At 47.9% G+C, this 27,447-nt stretch overlaps 1 protein-coding gene across 1 annotated transcript in view; it reads left to right on the top strand.

The window, feature by feature from the left end:
* Positions 1–836: 836 nt before the first annotated feature.
* The window catches only part of LOC137893175 (nuclear receptor subfamily 6 group A member 1-A-like), a 69,253-nt gene continuing 42,642 nt past the window's right edge, over positions 837–27,447 (top strand). The window contains exons 1-2 of the mRNA XM_068738621.1: positions 837–903; positions 14,264–14,311. Of these exons, the coding sequence (XP_068594722.1) occupies positions 837–903; positions 14,264–14,311 (115 nt within the window). The remainder of the gene's footprint in view (positions 904–14,263; positions 14,312–27,447) is intronic.

Genomic DNA, 27,447 nt, shown 5'->3' with positions numbered 1-27,447 from the left:
TGTGTTGGTTTATGTTCTGGACGTATGGTGATAAGATTTTCAGGAAATGTTGGGAATTTTGCCACGAACAGGCCATTAATGATGATCCAGAAGAGATCCCGGATTCTGGAATACTTTTAATACTTCGGCAAAATTGCAGTCAACGGAGGTTATACATTTGTTCCTCAATATCTCCGTTGATTATTGACCAAAGTTTATGGAATTTGACAGTCATGTGGGGGCTGGGGGGGGGGGGGGGGTCTCTATCTCACCACAGAATTGCATCTGGATCGGATATAGAATGGAGTCAGGAATAAAGATTTAACATTAAACCCCATTTATGGATTCAAAAACCAGTTAAAACACATCAACTCTGATTCACTTTGACCTTTCATGGTTTGTGTATAAAGATACCAAGAACAATCTAGAACCTTTTGGTGCGGATCCGGATCGCCATGTGGACGGTGTAGATCCAGTTAGGAGGGGAACGAGCTGCTTGGCGGAGGTCTGTGCTCTCTGAGTGATTTCCTAGTTTTACATTTGCTCCAATCTAAACATGTATTCAGAATCCTTGTTATTGATCAACTGCTCAGGCGCTTTAACATTTGCTCATTAATCAGCCACGCCTCTGACGTGTCGGGACGTTGACGCGTTCATCCTCCACCCTCCCAGCGGTCATTGAACGCACCACCCCCTGGGGGTGTGGATCCAGTTTATTCCCCACTGACTGGAGCAGGAGGTTGAATCATGGGACGGCGGTCCGAACAGTGAGCCCAGCTCGCCATCAGCGGGACGCAGAGCGCAGGACGCAGAGCGCACGGCGGCTCGTCTGACTCGGGATCATCCGATGCTGGAGGATGGAGGTGGAGAAGAGGACGAATGGGTTCGACTATCCGGAGAGAAGCAACGCCAAGTCCGTGAATGGTAGGTGCACGCAACCTGTGCGTGGTCACGCACGATCCCGCACCGTCTGCAAACATCAGCCGCGTCTTTAAACGCGTTTCCTGCGCGGCGCACGGACACTTGATGCTTGTCTCTGTTGGCACAGAAGTGCGTTCGTGGGAATTCTGTTTGCTTCCCAAATGGACTAATTAGGCAGTGAGTGTTTGTTTGCGCGTGAACTGCGCTGCGTGATGATTGGTCTGCGTGCTGGCTCCGGCCGGGCTCGCTGGGAACAGAGGGCAGGAATGTTTTTATTTGGAGGTGGACACTCCGGCTGTGGGAGATCGTAAAACGTGAACTTTTGAACTTGGAGCGCGCAATGAAGCCGGGAATGAACGACGTGCGTGTAAATGGGAGCGACGTGGGGTCCCAGCTGGGCCAGTGCCTGCGTGGGCCAAACTGCGCCCCACGCAGGCGCCAGGCCGGTGGCGTTCCCCCGGGGACTGAAGGTTTATTGACATTTCCAAGATTAAAATTCCTTTAACTCGGGCTCTGGTGAGTGGACGGTGACGCGCAGGCGTGCGTGATGCGTGTCCGTGATTGCTTATTACAGCAGCACATTGATGAGTGTGTGAAGAGGGTACTAAAATAACAATACGAGCAATGGATGGAGTGTTTGTGCGGACTAATATAAATTCACTTTAGAGGGTCGCATTACAGGGAAAAGGTCAAATGAATGAGGTTTAATTCTCATAAAATGTAATTACATGATATAATTTGGACAAATTCGGCGGGCCGGATTAAAAACCCACAGGGCCGTATGTGGCCCCCGGGCCGTAGTTTGCCCATGCCTGTTCTAGAGTGAACAAAACTGACTTAATGACATCAGAGTCCGATCTGGATCCACTTAATATTTGGGATCTGGCGATGCAGGATGTTTTAATTTCTAGAAAATGAACTAATGTGAGATAAAAAATAATTATGATTAGATTAGAGCTGAACCTGATTGTTTGGAGTCACATTTCCAAACGTCCTGATCTAGTCTGTGTAGAAGACCTGTCACCCACATTCTAGAGCAGGGGTGCTCATACGTTTTCAGTATGCGAGCTACTTATAAAGTGACCGAGTTAAAATGGTCTACTACCCACTATAAAAATGCAAAACATACATTTATTTATAAATACATTGAGCACGTTGCATAACTGCATGAACCCGTACTGCACAATATCACTCTGGACAGGTTTTGTCTTACTCTCATGACTTGCATTGAATGGATTTACTCAGGGATGCATGGACAGTAGACGTTGATAGCAGACCTCCAAATGGCCGTCACTCATGTTGGAACGGTACTTGGACTAAATTATCTTCATATGGCAAAAGGCTGACTCGCATAGCGCCGAATACTGCGGTGAAGGAGGTCACGCTTTTCCTCTGTGACTAAGTTCTAGAACTGTCCATGAGCTCTACGCTTCAGCTGAACGTCGGCTTCCAGTGTCAAAAGCTCAACCTCCTCACCAGAAGAGTTCTGGTGAAACGGTGCGGGCAGAATTACCTTCGTTTGCAGGTTTTGATTGTACGAGGAAATGTTTCACATTTAAACGTAGCGGCGTGTAAGATTAAAAAGGAAATCCAGAAAGATGAACACTCTACAGATTCTTGGGAATGTCTCATCTCAGATTGTTCAAGGAAGTAATCAGAAATCCTGGATCTGCTCCAGAGTCCTCTCTAAATATAGAATTATTTATTCCTTGGCCACCAAACTCCCAGGAAATGTGTTCATTAGTTGTCCGGCTCATTGACAAAAAGACAAACTGAAGCAGATGAAGACAAATCTTTATTTCTGCAACAACACAACCGCGCAGTCTGTTTATTTCAGCGAGTCTGTGGTCTCTAGTGCCATCCTAGTGTGCTGGGGGGGGGGGGGGGGGGACGACTCATGTGTAAGGCAGGTGATGCTGTGGGGGTTAAACTGGACTCAGAGACAGTGATGGAGAGGACAGCATAGAGCACTCGGACAATGAGACCCCCCCCCCCCCATCCCCATCAGTAACTAACACTAGAAGGTCTTCATCCTGGGGAAATTTAAATGCATCAGTGTAACCTTCTATTGCTTTAAAACATATTTCTTAAAATGATAGTTTTCTGTTTCTATTTACTGTCAGTTTGGTGTTTCTGATTTTGTCGGGTGGAGCGATGCTGCTGATCGAATTTCCCTCTGGGATTAATAAAGGATTCTGATTCTGATATTCCCTGGATCTGCACGTTGATCAGAAACATTTCCGTTTGTTAAATACCTGAGAAGATTCTTCCCATCTAGAAAGAAAGTCTAGAAAACGTCTCTTTAACCGGTTCCAAACGCCTGGATCCGTTTCTGGGTCAGTTTTCGGGCCAGTTCTTGACCCTTCCTCCAAATGCCGTGAAAATCAATTCATTTGTTTTTGCACTGACCCGGGTTCAATCACAACGCGATAACAAAGCCGCCAGCAGCCTCCTTCCCCTCCACATGACAGCATGTGAAGAGCAAATTCAATTCTCATTGATCTGATTGACCAGGAATCGGGGCCCTGGCCCCGCCCACGTTGCTCGGTGAGGAATGCCTGCTTTAATGTGATTGAACTGGAGAAGCAGGAGACGGGTTGGGAGAGGAGGTGAAGTACTTCTGTGGATCCTTGTTTGGCCCGTGGGAGTTTGCAAGATGGCACAGGGGTGGGGGGGGGGGGCTGGAAGAAAGTGCTTTGTCAGCAACTGCCCTGCTCTGGCTGGGGGAGTTGTCCCCCCCCCCCCCCCTCGGGGCAGGGTGAGGGGAAGAGCTGGCAGTGGGTGGGGCAAGGATAGAATACAATCCCCACCCCCCACTGTGATGCTTGAATGATTAGCCTGCAGGAGTACAGTAGAGGGGGAGGAGCTGCTGGTGGAGGTGCTCGGGGGCGGGGTCCGTGGGGACAGATGTGATCCATCTTGTTGCATTTGCTCATCTTCATTTGACTCCCTCTGCTATTTGTGTGTGTGTGTGTGTGTGTGTGTGTGTGTGTGTGTGTGTGTGTACACACACTTCCAGCACTTTTTTTCTGTGACCAACATTTCAAAGTGTAAAAACAATCCATTCACGATGACCCAGGCAAACCGAGCGGTCCATGGTCACGTGGCGAGCTGGGCGGGCCGTGAGTCCTCCACCGGGCCTGCAGAACCCAGAACCACCCGACTGATGGGCCTGGACTGTCTGTGACGTCAGTCTGTTCTGAATTTCAGGACCTACATTGAAACACGGGGGCGTCTGTCAGAAGCAGCCCGGCCGGCTCACTGTTCGGACCGCCGTCCCATGATTCATCCTCCTGGATCCACACCCCCAGGGGGTGGTGCCTTCAATGACCGCTGGGAGGGTGGAGGATGAACACTCACACGTCCCGACACGTCACAGGCGTGGCGAATAATGTGCAAATGTGAAAGCGCCTGAAAAATGACGACTGTTTTGAACAGTTGATCAATGACAAGGATTCTGTAAAACTAGGTTTGGTTCTTTTGTTCCTGCTGAATAACAAAACTAAACCATGCAGAAATCCTTATCTGAAGCACAACTCTGTAATCAGTCCTGCCTTTAAAAGGTTCTCCAAACGGTTGCAGAGCCATTGATCTGTTTTCAACCAACTGTTGTGACTCTGAAATCAGGTCGTTCCTTTTGAATGCAGGCTCAAGCTTCTTCTTCTCTTTCAATGTTCTCATTTGAATTTTAATTCTTTGTTTACCTTTTTTTTTCTATTTTTTCCCCCTTTTTATATGGCTGTCATTATGCGGCCGGCCTGATTAGCATTTCAAGCAGAGTGATTGATCTTGCAGCACGCTTCCCAGCAGATGGTTGGAACATTTGAAGCCCCCGCTCTGATGAATGAGGGGATCTTGGAGTGTTATCGGAGCCCGACCCGGTGGGCCCTGTAATTGGGGCATATAAGCGAATGACTTGGTTTATTTGTTTTGTCACCAAAAAATAACAAAAAAACAGGCTAAACAAATTATTTTTAAATGCTTGGATATGTAAAAAAACAGAAATCTGTTTTCAAGAGAACGCAAGATTGACTCGATCGGGTTACTTAACGTAAATTTAACGTGAATTTAAAATAACAAATGCAATGCTGCGATATATTGATGACCAAAGCGAATTGTGCAGCGTGCACAGCAGGAAGAGAGCAGAAGAAAATCTAGAGCAGGTTGGGCAAACTACGGCCTGGGGGCCATATACGATCCTTTGGGCTTTTTGTTCCGGCCCGCCGAACTTGTCCAAATTATTTCATTAAATTAAATGTTGTTATAATTAAACCTAATTCCTTTTACTTTCCCCCTTTAATGCTGCCTGTAAAAGGCCAAATCCTTTCATGTAATAACTTTTACATGTAATTTATATTAGTTCACACAAACACTCCGTCCATCTGTTCCTGGCCCCGCCCCTCTGGCTAATTTTAGAGCCCATTGTGGCCCGCGAGTCAAAAGGTTTGCCCACCTCTGATCTAGGATCACTCCTATGAATGTTTTGCCCACTTCAATATTCTGTACTGAAAATGCTGACTGGGTCAGTTGGACATTTGGATAGACGCTATCGGTTGTTCAAAGTTGTCGGACAATCCGTTTGTTGAAGATTTTAAGTAAATAGAATAAGGGTTAAGAATAATCAGACGGACGAGAGGAGTAAATGTTTCCGCAGCAAGCTTCGTCTTATTGTTGAGCCTTTCCCGAGATGGAGAGAAGTTTGGATTCTCGATGGAACAAAAGGCGGAGAGTCGGTGTAAATAAGCGCTCGTCGAACGGTGTGTGAGGTTTGAGGACGGTGGTGCCGACCAAGGCTTTCTGTCAGAGAGGTCTGGAGGCTGAGTGTCCTTCATCCTGATCCTGCTGTTTCCAAGCAACCTACAAGTGTGTGGTCAGAATGGGGAGGGCCAGATGGTGACGCAACCGCAGCAACACAACAACACAACACACTCGGTTGAGATCAATGCCCGCTCTTATAACATGTTTGAACATTTATTGTTTCTTAACGCTGCAGGAAATGCAAATTCATCCATTGCTCCACCTGGTGCCACTTTCAGGTTTCTATGGGCCATCCTTGTTTTAGTGTATTTTGAGTTCAAAAGGGAGAGAAAAGACAAAATCAAGGCCTTGAAAATACACGTAATTAAATCATGAAAAGTACTTGAGTTTGTGTATTTTGTGTAGCTACATATGACTGTATGAGGAATTGATTACCATAATGATCAATCAGGTAGCTCATGGTAAATTGTGTGAAACTGTACCGATCGCTTCGATGATCAGGAGATTCCCTTCCCCTTTTGAAAACGACGGAAGTGCATTTCCTGTATGAGCGACTTGTGTCGTGCATTTAATCGCAAACTTACCTTTGGTTTTAAATGGCGTATTTTCTTCAATGCAGAAACCGATAAGCGACGGACCTTCAGAGCTACTTCAGCAGGCTGCAAAAAAAAAAGAAAGACAAGCCTGTCAATAAAAATAAATAAACGGGAAGCAAGTCTAGAAGGCCGTCATTTGAACAGTGATGGCTTCAAACCTTAACGGGGATCACTTCAGACGAGAGGTTGTCCTTCTCCTGGCGGGTGCATTATCACCTCGCTCCCAAAAGTGTTTGCTTCCGGTTATTTCCCCAGAAAGTAGCCAGGACCCGGCATCTTTCAAGGTGACTCTTCATGTATCCTGTATCTAAAACAATATTCAGTGTTAATAATATACAGTATTTTGTTCTTCATCGCGTCGGTACCTTGAAACCCGACCTTCCATCCTGTTGGCTCGGAGCACTTCCTGGAAGCTGTGCTTGTGGTTCTGTTGTGTGGACCGCGATGGACATGCGGGGGGGGGGTCACAGCGAGTACTATGGGAACGGTGAGCAGGGTCAGTGGGAGATTGCTGCTGAAGCATTAATGGCCTGCTCTCTGCTGACCTCCATGTAACCCAGGAAAGTATTTACAACCTCTACTTGATCCATGAGCTACAGCCTGGGGAGGCGGAGAGGCGGCGGGAGGAGAGGGGCGTCTGCCAGGAGTCCCTCATTCAGGGGAATGTGTTACAGTAATGGGGGACAGTGATGCCAGGCCATGCTTTTGTCAAGCCTCTGTGATATTCAACACGTGGCATAGCCAGAGGCCATAAATGACTCCAATTTGAGTCTGAATGAGGGAGGATGAGTTTACCGGGAGCTGTAAAGCACTGAACTTGGTATGCAGAGGAGAACCGCGGGGCTGGAGGACGCAGTGGTTGTCCAGGTTGCAAGAGTTCACAAGCGCCGCTTCCATGTCAGAGGGCAGCGGTGCGGTGTCGGGCACCGACTCCCGGAATGGAAGACGGTGGTCCTGATCGTCCTTCGCAGACGTGGCCCATCGTCTGGCTCCAGAGTCATTTCACAGTCAACAGGAAAGACACACGGTGTGCATGTTGGCTGAGGAACACGCAGGAAAAGCGAACAATCCCCGATTGCTCCCTTTCGTTTCTCTTCATTCATTTCATATTTCTCTTGATGCTGGACGTGTTTCAGGGAGGAGCCGTTGTGAGATATGTCATTGTCACAAGCCAATCAGAGGCAGGTTAAAGGTGTATTTTGGCGTCACCAGAGTGAGGTTTGTAAATTTGCGCGGGGAGGTTTAGCGCCTTTCTAGTGACGTCCGCTGTTAAGTATGGAAAAAAACAAATTAAACTTCATGTAAAAAAACTTACACTGTAAAACTTTATAAAGAGCAGCTTTTGGTGAGCGGCTTTCAGCGCTGATCCTGCTAGTCTGAGCTGACAGAAGATTCCTCTGAATGTGACGGCCGCTCTTTCAGGATGATTATTATCAGATGGCTGCTGCGGGCCTGAGTTTGCACAATGCCATCCGACTCTGCGAGGCAGTAAAACTCTGACCCCTGGTATGATGAAAGGGAAGCTGCTCCTTTGAGTGTGTCAAGCCGTGGTGACAAAGCCCCCCCCCCTCCCTGACCACAACGTGACCCTCGGGCCGGCTGCCCGCTAGGATTAGCACAAATAAAGACACATTCATTAGGTTAACATAATATACACTGCTGACTGCGCTGTGGCCAAGTGGGTTCGGAGCAGCTGGAAGAAGTGACCTTCATGGCGGCGTTTGATCTTTCTGGCTGCGTTGAGGCTGAGATGGGAGCATTAAAAATTAGAAAAGCAGCCCGAGTGCAAACCAAGCAGCTCGGTCCCCTCAGAATTAGATTTACACCAAAAACATACTTTTAGATGAAATGGCCATTAAACATAGTCAATTCGCCGCTTGACACGTCGGAGTGTGAGTCCGTAATACTACAACATTTGTTCACACACAATCCATTGCTTCCTTCGGAACAGGAAAGGCTTCCCACGTTTCCTTTCTGCAGCGACCGTGCAAACATTAGCCGGCCTTCTGCCCCTTTCAGTGACTTCTAAGCGTCTGAAATATTTTGTCTCTTGGACTCCGGTTCAGGTGTGATAATATAATAGTTGACAGCGTCTATTGTCTTCCGGCGCTGCGAGTATGATCTCGTGTTCAACCAGGGTAAGACCTCCTACCTCACGCGCGGGGGCATTGTCAGGCCTCTGCGGGTCAGCATGAGCGTCGTGACGCAGAGAGCGATCTAGAACTTGAGTGTTGCAGTGTGCTTTGTCACCCTGGAACAGTGGGGGGGGGGGGAGTGGATTGTGTGCTGTGTGGTGTTACACACTGAGGTTAAGGGTTGGGTGTAGAGGTCAAAGGGGGGGCTGTGGATCACCCTGTCATGACTTCCTACAAGCTCTCCTATGCAGCTTGTGCTTCTCTAACCAGGGTGCACAGCGATTTCTGTTCTGAAGTTGGGTTTACATGTTCTATAGAGGGTTCCCTGTGGAACCTGGTGTGTGAACCACACTTAAGGGGGCCTCTATCTCAGCACTGGATCTGATCCAGAATGAGGTCAGGAAAATAACATTACATTTCTACAGTGAAGCCCCATTTACCGGTTCAAAAATCACATCAACTCTGATTCACTTTGACTTCTCATGGTTGGTGTATAAAGACACCAAGAACAACCTAGAACCTTTTGATGGTGGTCCAGATCACCATGTGGACGCTGTAGATCCAGTTAGGAGGGGAATGAGCTGCTTGGCGGAGGTCTGTGCTTTCTGAGTGCTTTTCTGGTTTCAATCTTGAACACAGAGTGCGTGGGAGCATTGCTGATCAGGTTTTGCGACGTAGATGACGATGCTGCTGTCTAAGATCACAGTGATTCAGTGGGAAACAGCCAAATCTATCATCTGCTGTGTCTCGGAGCATGCCCCCCCCCCAGCCACTCCCCCAAACATATTTATGTTTGAAGAATTAAAGAAAGAAAGGCTGACCAGAGCAGAGCTGTGTTTCACAATTTTAAATTCCAACTGGAATGTTTCTGTTAAAAATATTTATGAAGATTCTCAATCCGGATATCTATATCCAAAAATGTCGGGTGGTGCCCGAGGGTACAGAAGCCCTCTCTGCTCTGGCCTCTCCCTAAGCGCTGATCTATCAGTGGCGGCTGCTTCCTGTCATTCATCTTAGTTGGAGCGGGTGATCGATGCATTAATTGACGATTGGTTTGTCGTAGAGCCGAGAGTCGGGTGGCCAGGTAGAGGCCGACCCACTCGGATGACAGGCTGCCGTTGCCCTCCGCTGACCATGCGGAACCCCCCAGCCATCTGGGACGGAGACGCCGGGACACTGATGGACTCATGGAAGGGCTTCGTGGATGTGGGGAGGGATTCCTGGCCAGATCGTCCCAGTGTGGATAACTATGCGGCCTCATGCACCAGTAGGGCCAGCCAGATGGCACGCCTAGTGAGGAATGTGAGTTCTGATCTATTGTCGTATAGATTACAGCCGGTGTGTCTGTTCATTGACCACATCAGTGTTAAGACTCAACCTGGATCCGGGTTTATCCCCAACTATAAGAGACAACAGGTTGGAAATGCTGATCTCCTGTTGACATCGGCGGAAGGGCTCCGTTTAGCGACCGTCTTTTGCTGCACCTTCACGGTTTGACTCACTGGGATAAAAAACCAGGAATGAGACATTCAAGCAGGCATGGAATGGAAAAATGGAGGAGAATTTCAGAATTTAAGTGTGGAGGGTGTTTTCTTGTTGTTCTTCTTTTTATTATTAGTATTAAAAACAGCTTTAAGAGGATAAGGATGTGATGTTACGATGAAGTCTGCTCTGCGTTTTAAGAAACTACAGAGTTTACTCCCAAGTGCTTCGTGGACCGGCGGGACCCGAACCCACGCAGCCAGGATTTCTCAGTCCTGGGGAGGTGTGCACTCTGCTGCCCCTTTGACCTTTGTTGTGTCCTTCCTCTTATCAGCACCAGCACTGTATGCCCTTCATGCATAGGCAATCTGTGTGAGCCGTAGTACGCTGTACATAAATATATGGATTAAACCAAGCTTCACTGCACAACATCGGTGTTTAGCGCTCTGCTGTTGTCACCGGCCGTTACAGGACTTACAGAATGATACTGCCCTTGTAGCTTCCCTTTCTTTTGTGCCATGGCTGCTGCTGCTTGGTTCTATGTGCAGCAGTTATCTAGCCAGTGTGAGGTTCACACATGGCTCAGAATGTTCCCCAATCAATCGTCATGTGACCTCATGTAATAAAGAAATCTATGCATTCTCTTGCGCACGCGTCCAAATATTGCCTTTCCTTTAGGCCCAGCTGCCTGTGCTGAAGGGGTTGATCTAGTACCCATCCACTTGTGTTAAATACTACATTGAGCATGTCTCCATATGGCAGGAGACATGTTATTTTGATTAGGCGGCGGATTGCGCCAGAGGTTGCAGAGGTGAAAGGTTAAAGATGCAGCCTTTCTTTGTCCACACACAATGGGCCACAGCGGAGCAGGCGCTGGCTGTATTGGCTGCCGCTGGAGGCCTTCCCAGCCTTGGCCGATAATCGTCAATAAACTGTCATGAGGATTAGCAACAGAGATCGCACACTGGCGAGTATTATGGGTAAACGCGGCAGCCTCGGCTTAAGCCTGATCTCAGAAGCAGCAGGAAGAGCAGCGCAGTAAGGTCGTGGTAGGAGAGAGTGTAGCCAGCCAACATAGGCTGGTGGTGTGTAAGATGACTAGTGGTGAAGAAGATGAAGAGGACGAAGGTAGCACAGAGGACAAAGTGGTGGAGGCTGAAGAATGAAGAGTATTATTTTGTGCCGGCGTTGGTTTGTTTGTCTGTTTGACTTTTAGCAAGATAACTCAAAAGGTTCTAGATGGATCGTGATGGAATTTTCAGGAAATGTTGGCAATCATACCAGGAACCGTTGATTAAACTTTGGTAATGATCCAGGAGAGATCTTGAATTACGGATCAAATTTTTTGTTAACATTGCACTCAATGAAGCTTAAAAATGTGTTTCTCAATATCTCGGTTGATTATTGACCGATGTTTATGGAATTTGACAGTCATGTAGGGTGGGGGTCTCGATCTCACCACAGAATTTCATTCGGCTTGGATCCGGATTGCGGATACTGTCGCGGTCCGGATTTTCCCATTTATGGAGGCTTTTTCATCTTCATCTTGCATTCAACTCAGTGCTCTGCAGGTAGACTGGCCCCTCTCCAGCCACCAGTCCACACTCCACATTTAGTCTGGGCTGGGACTCGAACCGGTGGACTTCTTCGCTTCCCAGCCCAAGGCCCAACCCACTATGTGGGGTTGCAATGGTGGCTTTTGCTGCAGGTTGAGTTCTGCACCTGCTACACAGCTCACCTGATTGTGCCTCTTTGGACCCGACTCTCTGGACAGTTATCTGCCAGAATATCCTGAAGACCGTCTCTTGTTCTCATAAATTGGAGAGACTTCACTGAAGACGCGCTCGCTTGGGACTGATGCCGGTGTTGCACAAAGACATTTCTTGCTTGCTTTGCAAGTCTCTTGACGCTCCCTTCATTCTGTCTGCACCACTTTCTGCCTGCCGATCACTGGTCCTGGTAACATTCCCAACATTTCCTGAAGATTTCATCAAGATCTGGCCAGATCTTAAAACACACACACGCACTCTCTCTCTCTCATCCATGCGTGTTTGTGTGGTATACGTCAATAGAAGTGTGTTTCTGTTCAGGGGAGGGGGACCGAGGCACGTGTGTGCTGAAACGGAGCCAGCGTGTGTGTTGGTGTATGCTCCAGGGAGAACATATGCTGGTGTTGACTGTGGGGCAGGGGTGGAGGTAGAGGGCAGCTGGCATGTGTTAGGTCAGGGGTCTACAGCTGTTGATAGCAGGGTGGTACCCTGACATAGATAGGGGATCTGAGGCACCGACGCGCTCCAGCCGTCTGGACGGGGGTGACGGAGCCTGCTGCCTGCCTGGTAAGTGAGAAGTGGACTCCGAGTCTCCAGATGCCAGCCACACAGATGGACAGGCTGCTGGTTAGGGAAAGATGGGGAACTTTGGACGTAGAGTAAATCTCAGACAGGAGGAGGGTAACCAATTTGAAGCTGGGGGTTAAAGTCTGACCCATATGATACTCGGACCACATAGGTGGCTTTAAATAAAAAATTAGATTTGGTCCTGTCGGTGAGGACCGCCGCTCCTGATTAGTCATAATCGTACTGTGAAAGCTTTACTGAGAGGCGCTGAACCGAAAGTCGTCTCTGAGCTAAGCATTTAAACAACTAGAGTAACACTTGAAATCAAGTGTGGAAAAAAAATCCCAACGGCATGGATTAGAAATAAAGAAAATTCAATAATTTTCTTTTTTTTTTAAAACTTAATCAGTATTAATAATTATTAATACAATGAATCAGCCAACTTGTCTGAATATGAATATACATTCAAATAAAATATGTGACTTTTTATATAAGGATTTGTGGTTCTAAAAAGTCCGCTGCCATTTTTACCTTTGTTAGTAGATCTTTTATTTGACATATATATTTATGTTTAAAGGTGTGTGCATGTTTTCCTTGAGAAGCCACCGAGTTACTTTTACGTTTGTCTCTCTTGTAAAAATTCAATAAACGTCCTGCTTTATTGAAGACTAAAAAAGCAAAATAAAAATGCAAGAAGGAAATGCATGCTAAAAAACTCGTTTTATTATATGTTGCTTCCAGCTGATGATTTTGAGTCTTCTTGAAGGCTGATATGTAATTTGTTGACGAGGTCCTTTATTATATGCTGCCAGACCTCCTTCTGACCCATGGCCTGTCCCTCCAGCTCAAACCAAAGTTTCCTGGTAATTCGTAGTTCTTGCATATTTTTGGAAATTGTAAATAGGACAATCCGTCTAAATGATTTCGGGGGGCCCTTTTCTGTTGTGTGAAGCTTTTAAAAATTTGACCTAAAATAAAGCAGTCGGTGGCTCCCTGGGGGACGGAAGTTACGCCGTCTTGTATTCTTGAAAGGCGAGTGCATTTGGTTTAAACGGTAAACGGCACAACCTCCCAGGGTCTGTTTGTAATCAGAGACAACGCCGGTCCCCAGCCCCCGGTCCGTTGATCGTTTGGTGCCGGGTCGCACAGGAAGGATAAATAACTTTCATTATTTCCTTTTCATTTATTATCCGAGTCCGAACAATGCTTTATTTTGAAAAATGACAGAATTCTCTCGGTTACATCCGTCTATGACTCACTTTTGAAGATACTTGCACTCTCCTTTTTTGATTCCTCTGTTTCTTTGCTATATATTGGTGCTTTTCGCATGTTTATACCTTAATTTGATAGCTTGCAGTGACGACAATTCCAAAGATCCTTTATTTTTTTTACATAACATCCGGAATTGTCAGGATCCAGATCAATCTTTGATATCAAAAAGGTGCGACATATAGTCCGGAAAATATGGTAATACCTGTTGGTTTCTGAGAGAGGTAATTATATATATACAGTAATACCTCGCCGTACAAGTGCTTTGACATAAAAGGGTTCCGAGACAAGAGCAAGCTGCATGACCACCGTACCATCGTGGAACACAGCCCATCTGATCAGGCGAAGTGTCACCGTACCATCGTGGAACACAGCCCATCTGAACAGGCGAAGTGTCACCGTACCATCGTGGAACACAGCCCATCTGAACAGGCGAAGCGTCACCGTCCGTCGTAACTCCGAATTTCCATTAAACACGTGCATCGTGAAGTGACGACCACCTGTATTCTGAACAGACTCGTTCACCAGAGGAGACCTCGGAGAGACTCTTGCATTTTTATCCACTGCATTAAAAGCGGCCTGGAGCATAAGATGCTCAGCCCATATGAGATGTATCTGTAGTTGCCTCGAACAAAAAGACAAACAAAAACTGTCACCTAAATATGCATTTCTGCACACTTTTTTGCCGAAATAGTTTCATTTTCCTTATAAAGTCTTTAAATCCACTGCCGTTTCCTTTGATACCACTCTGGATGTGTTCCAACTGTCCTCTCTGCTCTTTTTCCAGGCTTTTACAGTGACAATCCATTGGAGTCTGAACAAAACGACAGCATGGGTGAGTCTGTCAGCATTATTCATTATTATTATTATCACATCCGTTTCCTTTATTCTGTCTCGGTCTGGCTTCCCCCCTCTTCTGGCCATCTTCGCATGTTCCGTGCTCACTCTGGCAGGCCCACATGATTTTAATCGACTCATGAGAAAATAGCTCCATCTAGAGGTAAAGAGAGATGGAACGCTGGCAGGTTTTCCTCACGCTTTTAAAATGTCCCCATTAATTCCACCAGAGGGGAGTATAAACTTTATGATATCAATCGAGAGGGAGCAGCGTGTGCATCAAACAGAACAAGCAGCGATATGTTTGGAGTCGGAATGAGGAACCCATTTTCCCGTCGTGTCTCATCTCATTGTCTGTGTTAGAGAGCTCTACTGTCCTTCCTGCTTGTCCCCTGAGGGGTCGCCACAGCAACCCAACCTTCTCCACTTCACCCTGTCCTTTGCATCGTCCTTCCCAACACCAGCCACTCTCATGTCCTCCCTCACTACGTCCATGTTTCTTCTCCTGGGTCGACCTCTAGCCCTGTTCCCTGGCAGCTCCATCCTCAGCATCCTTCTACCGATATAGTCCCCGTCTCTCCTCTGGACATGTCCAAACCATCAAAGTCTGGTCTCTCTGACCTTGTCTCCAAAACGTCTCACCTTCACTGTCCCTCTTATCATCTCATTTCTAATCATATCCAACCTGGTCACTCCCAAGGAGAACCTCAGCATTTTCATCTCCTCCACTTCTAGCTCCGCCTCCTGTCTTCTCCTCAGAGACACTGTCTCTAAGCCGTCCATCATGGCTGTCCTCACTGTCTTGTAGACCTGTCCCTTCGTCCTATCACAGAGCACACCTGATACTTTCCTCCCCTCGTTCCAGCCTGCCTGCACACGATTCTTCACCTCCTTTCCACGTTCTCTCCATCACTCTGCTCTGTTGACCCGAGGTACCTGAAGTCCTCAGAAGTTCGAAATGAAAACCTCACCCCACCATCACTGGTGGGTCTTTGACTGTCTGTCCCAAACTATAATGTGACGTGTAAAACCTGCGCCTCAGAGGAAGCTGGGAACAAATGTCCCCGGGTGACTCAATGGTCCAATGTTAAGGTCCAGGTTCAGGCGAAGTTCAGTCCGGATTCCCCTGGCTGCCATCGAAGTGCCAGGTGGCATAGTGGGGGGGTGCAGGTCAGAGGTCGGACACAGTTCAGAAAGCTCGACCTCGCCGTGACTCTGCTCTGACCGGATTGTGTGCAGCTCTTCTTTGGTGCAGGCTTTCTCATTGCCCCCTCTATAAACCTGTGAGAGGAGAAAAGAGTCCAGAGGAGGGTTTGCTGAGACTTGGAAGGAAGCTGGAGAGGAACCATTAAACCTGCACACACACTGAATGGCTGGCATTGTTGCCTGCTGCAGGGAAAAAGCAGCGATTTATGAGGCCGAGTCCCAATGAGCTGTAAACTTGATGAGGTGGGCTTGTAGCTGTGGCCACTCTCGCTCTGTTTGCACTATTCGCCGCCCGGGATTCCTCCATGCATGCTCTGGGCAAGGGTGATGCAGGGGTCAAGGGAGGCTGCAGCAGGGCTCCCCAGGCTTGTAAATGCTCTGACAGGGGTGGGAATTCAGAGACCCTCATTCAGTGACCAAAAAAAGCCAGGTCAAGGGCCAAATAGCTGCATTAGCAGCAGCTGTTTTCAGCGCCATTCTTCTTGTTGCGTTTCTGCCATCTTGTATCAGAATGATATTTTTTTAATCAGCCCTCCTTCTGAATCAGTTTCCCCACAGTTGGAAAATGTCAGCGCTTTAGTCGGCCGCCTGCATCATCACATTATCAGTGTTCTTTGGCGCCTGCTTCTATCCCATAGTTAATCATTATCATCAAGGATGGGACTTTCTCCCTTAAACTTTGCCCCTCAGCAGATTCACTGGCCGGATGCAATTTTAGGTCTTTTCAGTAAACTATCAGTTTTTGGGAAATGTAAAAAAACGAAACATTTTATGTACATATATTTCATCGTCCATGAAGAAATTGATATTCATTCTGCATGATATACCAATAAGTGAAACGAAACCGATTTGGTTTTGAATAAAATCCAGAAGCAGAAGAGCGTCTGCTTCTGCAGTCCTGAAAACTCGAGCTCCTACATCAACAGAGCAGCCGAGCGTCACGGAGCGCTGCACATTCCGGGCCATCGGGGGGCAGTAGAGCCATGCCGGAACGCCATGTGACGCATGCTCACGCCACCTGGACCCAATGACAACACTCAGCTGGGACTACTGCAGTAATACCTGGACATACGAGGAGAATTCGTTCCAGGTCCAAGCTCGTAACTCGGATCACTCGTATAACAAATTCATTTTATTTGCAATATAGATACACACATTATATAATAAATGATATACTGTATTACTGTAATATTAAATTACTCCAGCCAGAATCACGTCAATAATGGAAACTCAGCACGGGAGACGCAGGAGACGAGGACGGAAGGTGGTGGACACCTGAGCTGAACGAGTCAAGCGCGCTCGCAGCGCTCGGACATTTAGCTCCAGCATCTGGAAGTTGCTCGCGTCCCAAATCTATGCTCGCGTCTCGGGAACGCTCGTACGTCGAGGTATTTCTGTGCTCGGCTGGAACTCGGGACAGACCCTCCCTTTGTCCTCACAGAGGTGGGCTATCTTCATACGTGTGTGTCCAAGAGTCACTCATTCATCTGCGCAGCAGAGCAGTCGGACGCTCGATGTCGGGCCGCTCTCCATTCCTCTGAGGTTTCCCAGTGTTCCCAGTGTCGGTGCCTGTAAGTTCAGTGTGTGAAGACGGAGCTCTGCTCCACAGGGATAAATCGGCACACTTTAGTGTGGCCCTAATATCTGTGGCGAGCAGTATCCGTCCACGGCATGCAGGCCTCAGATGAGCTCCTCTGTTTAAAGCCGCATCAAACCTATGATGACACTTCATTAAGTAATTTACTTATTTGCAGATTAATCCTTCGTTTTAAAGTCAGCGATGTTTCCCAAAGCTGTAAAAAAAGAAAAGCTGCAGCCCTAAGGAGCTTAATTTGAGAGAATTTCTGGTTGTTTCATAAGAACACATTAAATAAGAGATAACCGCTTAGAGTTTACTTGAAAGCAAAACCGTGTGCTTTATAAAAGCCGGCTTCCATGTCGACGCCTGCAGATTCCTTGTCACTCGGATCAGCGCCGGAGGTAGACCGCCAGTTTGCGCTTTACGCAGACAGTCTTTGGGCTGTCTCACTTTCAGGAAGAAAAAAAACTGGAACTTTCCAGCGAGAACAAATCCAACGAACATAATGTGTTTGAAACTTCCCAGCATATTACCAGAACCTTATAAGGCTGTTACGGAAAGATTATTTCCATATGTCTAAATCCTCTCCAATTCCTTGTTTAAATTATATTACGAGGCTGATGAACTTCCCGGGAAGGCGTGTTGATCTGGACGGAGGCGGGCTTTGATGTGTTTCTCTGTTTCACCTGTGCTATACTTTACTTTCACTCTATTTGGGTGACTATCTTGTAGTTACAAAATTCCAAGGTGCATCTCCCACAGAAAATAGTTTGCGTCTCCGAGAAACCTTGACTCTGGCCTTAGATTCTGTAGACATGTAATGTTTGTGTTGATCTTAACTCAGAATGCACAAAGAACGGGAGGGGGACGGGATTAGAAAACGTCTTTCACCAATTGATTGCGGTAAAACTTCAGCTGTTGTGATGTAAAAGAGCGTCAACGTTAAGATCTGTCGTCATGGAAACATGAAAAGTCATGGGATGAAACTACTAGCGTCTGCTTCAGGCAAAATGATGAGACCCAACTCTGGATGAAGTTTTCACGCGGAGGCCATGTACAGTAAACACGTAGACGGGTTTTTGTCAAACCTAATATGCTTCCCCAAACCTTATCCAATCAGAACGCTCCGTCTCTCGTTGTCACTTTGGCAAAACATGCAACATGGCGCCAGGCTCGTTCTGTGGACCGACAAGGAGGCACAGCTGCTGAATCAGCTGGTTGACCGTTAACGCAAACACAATTCTGAAGGTATCCGTGCTGTTTATGAATGTAAACTAAACGCAGGCCGCACGTGATGTCAGAGCAGTTTATGTAGCAGGCAGTGACGCTTCGAAAGCTAAAACCCGGGTATCGATGTCCCCAAGTCTTCAAACCATCGTTTTTGTGTTGAACACATTTTGAAGCTCCATTGACTGTATTGTTACCGAAAATCAAATCAAAATCTTCTCAGTGTTGTTGTGATTGTTTTCGAGAAGTAAACAACTGTTGACATGTTTGATGTGCCACTAAAACAAAAATATTAGAGTCAAAGTTGGCGATCTGCTTGAAATGTGTCTCTGTGTCTCTCAAAACGCTTGCTTTCTCCGGTTTTTGTTGAGAACTGGTGATATTGGTGAATTCGGCCTCTCCACACGTTCTCCTGATGAAAGAAGAGGCGCTACGCTTTCATTTGGTTCATTCGGTGATTGCATCATCACAGAACACAATATTCTGTGGAAATGGAGCGCAAAATGAGCGAGAACGGCCGGGACTGAATGAGTTCATAGTAATGAAAATAATCATTAAAATCGTACTGGTAGGTCATAATAATTTTATTTCTGAAACACCTTTAGAAAACAAATAAAAACAATTGTTTTACCTTTTACATCAAGAATCGTTTCTGGCCCGTGATCCTCTTTAGTGGAAATCAGTTTCATTGTTTTTGTCCAATCCCGCTGACGTAGCAACTAAAAAAGTGGGACACTGGTGAACTCAACCACCTCCTCACTAATGCTTCCGAAACACATGGGGAATCCATTCCACTTGAGAAGCTGTCTCGTGCATACTGTGCAGCCATTGGCCAAGTTTCACCCTAACCCTAAAATGTTGTATCAGCACTGATTTAATCAGAAAACAAAAACAAAAATCTGCCGATCAAAACCATTCCAAGCGATGCCTCTTGAGTCTAAGAGACAGGCTTTGTGATGCTCCACAGCTGCCTCGGTCCATCCAGAGGATGAAGATCCTATCTGAGCCTCATGCAGCTGGAAAATGGTCCGTTTAACTCTTTGAGTGCTATTCACGTCAAAAGACGTTTATTTGAAACCCGAACATTCACTGTCAACGCTGACACCTAAATCTGCCTCTCTCCAACGGCCAATAACTCCGGGACAAGAAATGGTAGGAGCACACTTGTTTTTTCTCATGAAAGAAGAGAATGTAATCTTTCATTCAGCGTTTGCATAGTCAGTACAGCATATTGTGCAGCATAAAGCTGAGCTGAAAATGGCTGGCGCTCTGAGTTATTCAACATTTACCACTGCTTGTGATCTGTGAATTCAGATTAGTTTATCTTCGACTCATTTCTGCCTTCACCATAAAGCAGCAGACGTACAGAGAATTTTTTATTTGTAACGGAGTTGGTGCAAAAAAACCGAAACAAAGACTTTCATATTTCAAAGAAATGATAAAAGTCCATATTTCAAAAGACAAAGTCATGGAGGACAAAACACTCATGTGCTTGTTTAGCTTTCTTGGGGGGGGGGGGGGGGGGGGCTAAACTCGAGCTATTAATAGTTTTCAAAGGTAACAGTAGTCATGGCAACCCAATTCAAATCTCCATTTCCATTATGTGCAAAGAAACCACAGCTATGCGTGTAGATAACATGAGTGTGTTTTTATTTTTACATTTGGTCCAAGTTCAAGGCAAAAGTGTCAAATGTTTTAAAAACGTTGAATTTCCGTGAATCATGTTTGGTTCTCGCCCCGTTGGGCAGCTCGTAGGTTATTGAGGAGACTGAACCGCAGTTTGCATTCATTGATCAGTGAGTTATTCTCTTGCAAACCCACCGACAGCAATGAATGTTTATTGCAGCCTTGAGAGAGAGAGAGAGAGAGCGAGGAGGAGAGAGAGTGCTGCCAGCGTCACAGCTGATCCGGTGTCTGGCAAAATCGGGCTCAACCTTTCCGGCCATCTCAAGGTCGGCGCCGTCACCCGCCCTGCAGACTGCGGCCCTTTTATTTTCAACTGAAATTCGCCGCAATGCATTGCTTTCAGAAGATCGTGTGCCGAAGTGGTGTCCCTCAGGGTACAGTCAACGGTCGATGGTTTGGTCAGAGCTCAAACTCACCGACAGCGTTGAATGTTCACTGTGGGTACCAGGAAGGAGCCTCCGTTCAACCAATGGACGATGCTAACGTTGTGGCGCACGTCGGGTTGTGACGTGACCCCTGCTGACGTCGGGGTTAGAACAGAAGCAAGGCGGAATGGGCGCCAAGCGTTCTCGCTTCTTTGAAAATCGCCGCAGCCGATGGTGCGTTGTCATCATCGTTACCTCCTGCAAAACCGGTTTGCCGGCTCTGCCGTCTGCCTCCATCGAGCGTGGGCTTCTGTTACCGCCGGCCTGCAGTGAGAAGAAAGAAGGTGAAGACTCGAAGATGTCAGAAATGAAAGGGCAAGCTGGTGGCGGCTGATCAGAGAGCGCTGCTGGTGCCCCGCAGCTTAAACCCGGGCTCTGCCGTGCCGAGCTAGTTAGAGATCACTGTTCCCTCCACCCCACTCTGAACCGCCGTCACTGCTCTGGGAGTTCGCCTTCCTGTGTTCGCCTCTTTGAGGTTGGAAAATCATGCAGTCATGTTTTATTAATGCGCTCTGTCTGTCACCCCCCCCTCGACTTTGCCTGCTTCCCTCGGCACAAAAGAAGAGATTTTGAACACCGCATTTGTTTGTCCCGCATCTTTCTCTCATGGTGAATTCCGACAGCTAGGACAAGTTCAGGTTTTGATTTGCGCCGTTACTGAAGCCTGTTCAGGAGGCAGTGAATACATGATGCAACTCAATGTGGAGAGATTTGTTGCAGTTCTGCAGGATGTGTCTCCCGTTACATCAGTCAGATGGAAAATGGGCAAACTGGATCAGCAGATCTTCAGTGCATTCTCTGCAGGTATTCATGAAGTAACTTGCTTTCTGCATAATAAGCACTTTCGGAAAGGAGAGGCGAGAGCCGGTTCCTTTTATGCATTGGAAAGCAGGGAGGACGCAGTTCTAAGCAAAACCCCACTGAATATTTCCACCGCCTCGTTTTACCTGTCTCATGCTTAGACTTTCACAAAAGATGTGCAAAGATGCGTCCTCTTTGAATCAAAGGAACCAACAAGCGTTTCTCCAACGCCGTTAAACTAACGGTTAAATTGGCAGGAACTATTCTTGGACACAAAAAATCAAGCCAAAGGTAGCTGTCGTGTGTTTTTCTATAATAATTATGAGCTAGAAACCAATTCACAGACAATTTGGGGAAATAATATTTTTGCCATCCCTCTGGCTCGGGCTTCAATGGCTTCCCTTCTTGGCGCTCGTGCTGATCGTCGGCATGCCTGAGACGGCCTTTCTTCTTTCCCAAAATACATTTTATTCCTCTTCATCTGGTCTCTTGGGAAGCTTTCCCAAAAGCTGGGGGAGTTTCCGTACCCCTATCTTAAACGACTTCACGCACACTGACTTATTCATCGGTCTGCGGCGTGGCAGCATTTCCCTCATCAGGGCTCTTGATGGATCCAACGCTGGCACAATCCCCAGACGCTTTGCATAACCGACAGACTTGCAAAACTACAGCGTGTGTAAAAATAGCTGGCCCAGCATTGAGCGCCTGACGGGACCAGAGTGTAACAGGCAGACTGAACCAGCGTGACCCCTGCATCGTCGGCACATTCCGAGAGTCGGACAATGAGCGGCGCACGGTGTCCGCATAGCTGGCTCGTCTGAAGCCGGAAACGAGGCCAGCGCAACACAGAGACAACAAAATAGAGCAGGATGAGCTCAGATTCTTAGCGTAAGTGCATCCTTGTCTGATTGGAGACACGGCTTGTGTGAGAAGGTGAAATTAAGGTCGTGGGTAAGATTATGCAAGAATAGAGAGTAGATTTCCACATCCGGGGATTGTAGCAAGCCACGGCACTGCAATCTTTTATTTGGATAGACGTCAGCCTTTTGAAATTGTCAAGGACGGAAGCAGAGACAAATATCTGAAGATGTAGGGATCATGAACAAAAACACTCTGTTTGCAGTCGGGCTCGGTCAGCTAGCTTTAGCTAAACTCTTGAAATGTCCTTAGCCAGAGCTGAGATTGGACCCTCGACCTGAGTTGGATCCCAATTTCTGCTTTTCCAGTTTGACAATTTGCATGGACAGATTTATTTCCTTTGCATCCCTTTCTGCTATTCGACCATCGACTCGTCCCTAATCTGTCGTCTCTTTTCGGTAACAGTGTTCGGAGATGCTCGGGCTGGAAGGCTACAAGCACATGCTCTGAACGCGCTTCCCATCCAGCCGCCCTCTTGTCAGTTATCATTATGATACAATCCGCCGCCGTCTCACGGAACAGCATGTGGAGATTAAATTGCTGGGATCACTTGCTTCTGCCTGGGATCCTCTTCACGGGCAAGCGCAATCAAATTTGACAAATATTCCTTAATTACTGTGTCACTCACAAAAGTATGTTGGTCAGATTGGACTTTTTTTGAAATATCAGCTTGATTTAAACAGTTTGTGGAATCTGGTGGCGCGGCGGGATCCGCATCATCGCCTTTACCCGCGACGTTGCCATCTTTGCCATCACAAAGTGGAATGGCCTTTAATATAACAGCTCTGACGTGTACAGATACTTGTAGGACACCGATATATTGAGTAATTGTGTACTAGGCACGCTATAAATCACTTCTGCCTTCAACCACCGTTACATTTAAGATGCGTTTAGTGGGAATTATGCAAATTACTATATCATTTTATGTTTAAAGAAAGAAAAAAGTGCTCCAACATTTTATCACATTCAAAGACCACATGCAATGCCTTATATATGCATGGGGGTGGTGCAGTGGGTAGCGCTGTTGCCTCACAGCAAGAAGGTTCCGTGCTCGATTGCTTTTTGTGTGGCGTTTGTTCTCCCCGTGTCTGCGTGTTTTTTTTTTTTTTTTCTGGGTTCTCCGACTTCCTTCCACCTCCAAAAAGATGCAGCTTGGATGAATTGATCCCCCAAACTGTGTGTGTGTTTATCTCTCGTGTGGCTCGACGATGAGCTGGCGACTCATCTGGGGGGGGGGGGGGGGGCGGGGACCCCACCTCTTGCCCGTAGCCAGCTGGGAGAGGCTGACTGTTCTGGGAATTGGAATTACCTTAGGGTTCCTAAAAAGCTGGATCCCTTCATTCTTTTTAAAGATATAATAAATGAATGAACAAAGAAGACTTTGCACAACAGACCTAAAAAAAATAAATACAAATGACTGAATGTAGCAGAAAATTGAGACTGTTTCACACTGATTTGTGGTGCCCTCCTTGGGCCCTGGCTTGCCGCTGCAAGGCCGTACTGGCTGATGCGGGGCGGGGCAAGCTCTAGAGAAGGGATTCCTTCAGGCAGAGCGCCAATCCTTCTCCCGGTCCCACGTGCCGCAGCTCTTCCTGCCAAGGCTGTCGGGGTTTGCGGTACGGCAGCTCCGATCTGCTCATGGTTTACCACTCCTCCCATCCTCGCCTTCGTTCTCCCTTCCACCGCTGACTCTTCTCCCTGCCCGGGTTCCTCCTCTGCCGCACCTTTGAACCCAGCATTGACGCTCTTGGTCATGTTGTGTCAGTCTGGCTGTCATGTTCTTATCCGATGCCGCAGCATGCGGAGGAAGCGGCTCTGCATCCCGTACTCTTGTCTCGTGCCAAAGCTCAGATGAGCGAGGCTGGTGTCTGTGTCTTCCAGCAGTTTCCTTGTTTCCGCCTTCTGGATTTAACTGTGGCATTTTTTGCCATCCTGCTGCCATTTTTATTTTGTATTTTCGTAATCTTCAGAAGACTTTATCCTCAGGTCAGATTTGCGCCATCTTCGAACCTCATACTCAAGAGCCCTTGTTCCATCTATCACGTTTGATTCTTTGGGAACTGAGTTTGTTTGAGTCGCAAGCCTTAATTTAATCATTCGAGCACAACAGAAATAGTTTGTCAAACACGTATAATAAGTCTGTACTCAAGGAAACTTCGATCAAAGGTTAAATAATGGCACGTAATCTGTGTTTTTAATCTGCGGTACATTGCAGAGGGCACGCCATCAGACACAGGGATCAGGGCTCACTGGCCAAAATGGACTTTCTGCAAGAGGAAGCAGGGAACTAAGCCGTCACCTTCATTGCATCATCTTCCTCATCATCATCTTAAAATACCCTCGCAGAGGGATTTAGAAACGGCGCGGGGCCCCCCCATCACGAGCAGCCGTTCTGATGGCCCATTTCCGTCATCGGGGGTAGGCCGGGACGGGAGAGACCTGGATACCGTTTATTTTGCCGCCGTACAGTGAGCCAGATCAGGCTACTAACGGACAAGACGAGGCGTACGGGAGGTGCACTTTGAACACCGCAACACTCTACACTCCAATCAATAAGATGCTCGACAAACACTCTCAAAATGTGGAATCTGCCAGCAGATGATGGGACTCCGGCGTGAACCAGGGCGCCGGCGTGAACCAGGGCGCCGGCGTGAACCAGGGTGCCGGCGTGAACCAGGGCGCCTGCGTGAACCAGGGCGCCTGCGTGAACCAGGGCGCCTGCGTGAACCAGGGCGCCTGCGTGAACCAGGGCGCCTGCGTGAACCAGGGCGCCTGCGTGAACCAGGGCCCCGGTGTGAACCAGGGCGCCTGCGTGAACCAGGGCCCCGGTGTGAACCAGGGCGCCGGCGTGCTGCAGTTGGTGCTGCCCTTTGACTGGATCCAATGAGGCTGTCTGAGTTTGGCCGTGGTTGCTTTTAGTTTTCTCGCCATGTCCAACGGTGTAAAGCTCCGTGCGCGGCCCCGGTAGGAGGACGTGTCGCTCCGTTGCACCAGCAGGCGCACGTTTGTCCTCAACGCCGTCGACCCGAACGGAACCAGAATCAAGCTCCTGTTCCTTTGTACCTGTTAAAGACAAGCGACTGTTTGCGCCGCTGTCGCTGAAGCCAGAACCGTGGGCCACATTTGCATCGATGCACAAAGTCGGCGGGCGAAACGGCGGGCTACGAGTCGAGAGGTTTGCGTCAGACGCTGCAAAATGGCTGATCCTCTGTGTAGCGGTTCGGCGGCGTTGTGGACGCCAGTGCTTTGGATTAACGCTCCTCCTCGGCACCTTCCTCGTCTCGAGCGGCGAGAAATCTCTGCTGAATTCATGTCTCCTTTCAGATTCCTAAGAGGCGTTAAACCTTTCTGGATTAAGGAAGGTAATCTGACAGGCAGAAGATTGTATTAGCCGGAGTGTTGGCAGAGCTTTTAATTCCCCCCCCCCCCCCCCCCCAGCCTGTCTTTCATGCTGACCTGCTAGATGGTTTTATTGTGTTTCCCTTTTCAATCCCAGTAAAAAACATCCGCATCTTCTCCCACTTTTCACGCTCTTCTCTCCCTACTCATCCGCTTCCTATCCCACTCTTTCCCCCCCCACATCTCCTCATCCGCTTTTCCCACCTCTCTCTGGCTCTTCCAGCTGCGACAGCACACTTGTGTGAGCCGACGATTTATCATTCGCTAATCCACGATGATTATGGAGCTCTCTGCGCAGCCCTTATCTGTTGCTGAGCCCACTTTTCATTTCTGTTTCCGGCAGCCTGCAGACAGGCCGGTCTCTGTCTCTGTTAGCCAGCTGCAGAACCCCAATATGAAGGCACAGATGCAGTTCTGTTCCTGTTGAAATGCCGGATCAAGTTCAGCATTGGTTCTGGCCGAGCCCGCGGAGATAACCCCCGGGGACCGATCGGACCTGCGGGGGCTGTTTCCCGTGTTTCCTGGAGGAGGATTGCTTTTCTTTGACTGCTGCTCATTTTCTGAGACTGTCGATAATATTTCTCGGCGCCGTTCCCTCACCGCCACATTTGAATTACGTACACATGTGGCATCCGGGTTTGGCCGACCCGAGTGTAATACCGATTGGCCGCAGGAAACGACACACACGGTTCCTGCAATTCCCACAAAAGCCTGGTGGGTTCGTTTTCTCTCTGGTTTCTTCAGTTCAAAGCAGTTAACATTTGAAGGATTGATTTGCTTGGATTTGTCCAATGGCATTTCTGGATTTTTCTTTTTTACGGAAACCATATTTACTCACAGAAATGTTAGTGGAATACTTGCTGTGCGTATCACGTTTTGATGACCCAGATGGGAAGACTAGACTGTCTTAAACCGTAAATACTTCCCTCACATCGACCGTCTGACGTGACAAAGCCCGTCTGATTCACGACGGTGACAAATCCCAACCTCTGGCTCCTCTTCCGGAGCTGATGTTAAATTAATACGTGCTGATTTAAGTGAAATTAAAGCCCGCAGGATGTACTAAAGCTTGGTTGTTGATATATTGGTATTAAGGTCGACGCTCCGCTTGCGTGCCTAATCTACCACCCACAAAGCCAGGGCCACGATGGAGATGCTACGACGCATCCGACACTTCCCGGAGCCGAGCGGTAGCATGGCCGAAGGTGGCGTGTGACAGCACGAGGTTACCGGGGGGGCTATGCAGATCACGGCGTGCTCAGCTGATGTGGCGTCCGCTTGTCAGTGTAATGGGAAGTGACGTGCACATCAGAGCAATGTGGGTCACAGCGCCAGACGAGCAGCCCCGGGCTCGTGTCCGCTGCGCCTGTCTAATCTGCTGCAGCCCGCCCAGACGAGGCGCTCTAATCGACCCTGATATTCAGTGAACACACATTAGCATCTCCTCTCACACTCGCCAGTGCAAACAGGACAGACGCCATGAAGGGCAGCGTCTATTTGGAGACGCAAATGTTGTGGCATCGGTGCAAGTCCTCTTGCTGAGTAATGATCTCGCCGCTGATGAGGTGGCGGACAAAGAGAACGGCGCGCACGAGCGGAGGCCGCCGCGGCGTCCTCTCTTCCTGCTTTCTAGTCAAACTGAAGGCAAACATGGCACCTTTCATTAACGGCGCGGGAAACGCAGATTTGAAATGCCCCTTGTCCCTTGAAATGTCCGAGCGGCCCGATAACACGACCAGCGTTCGCACATTTCGCTTGCCTCGCCTTGGCGTTGAAATTTTTCGGAAGACTGCTAAATATAAATGCTGGGGTCGGTCTGGGATAAAGATTGAGCTGCGATTCTGCACGGGGTGAAAATGGGTCAGATGGAATCAGACTTAATAGGATTCCCAT

Source organism: Brachionichthys hirsutus, chromosome 4 (genome assembly GCF_040956055.1).
Source record: "Brachionichthys hirsutus isolate HB-005 chromosome 4, CSIRO-AGI_Bhir_v1, whole genome shotgun sequence".
Lineage (NCBI taxonomy): Eukaryota > Metazoa > Chordata > Actinopteri > Lophiiformes > Brachionichthyidae > Brachionichthys > Brachionichthys hirsutus.
Note: the sequence above shows the minus strand (reverse complement) of the source record. Positions and strands in the feature narration are given on the sequence as shown.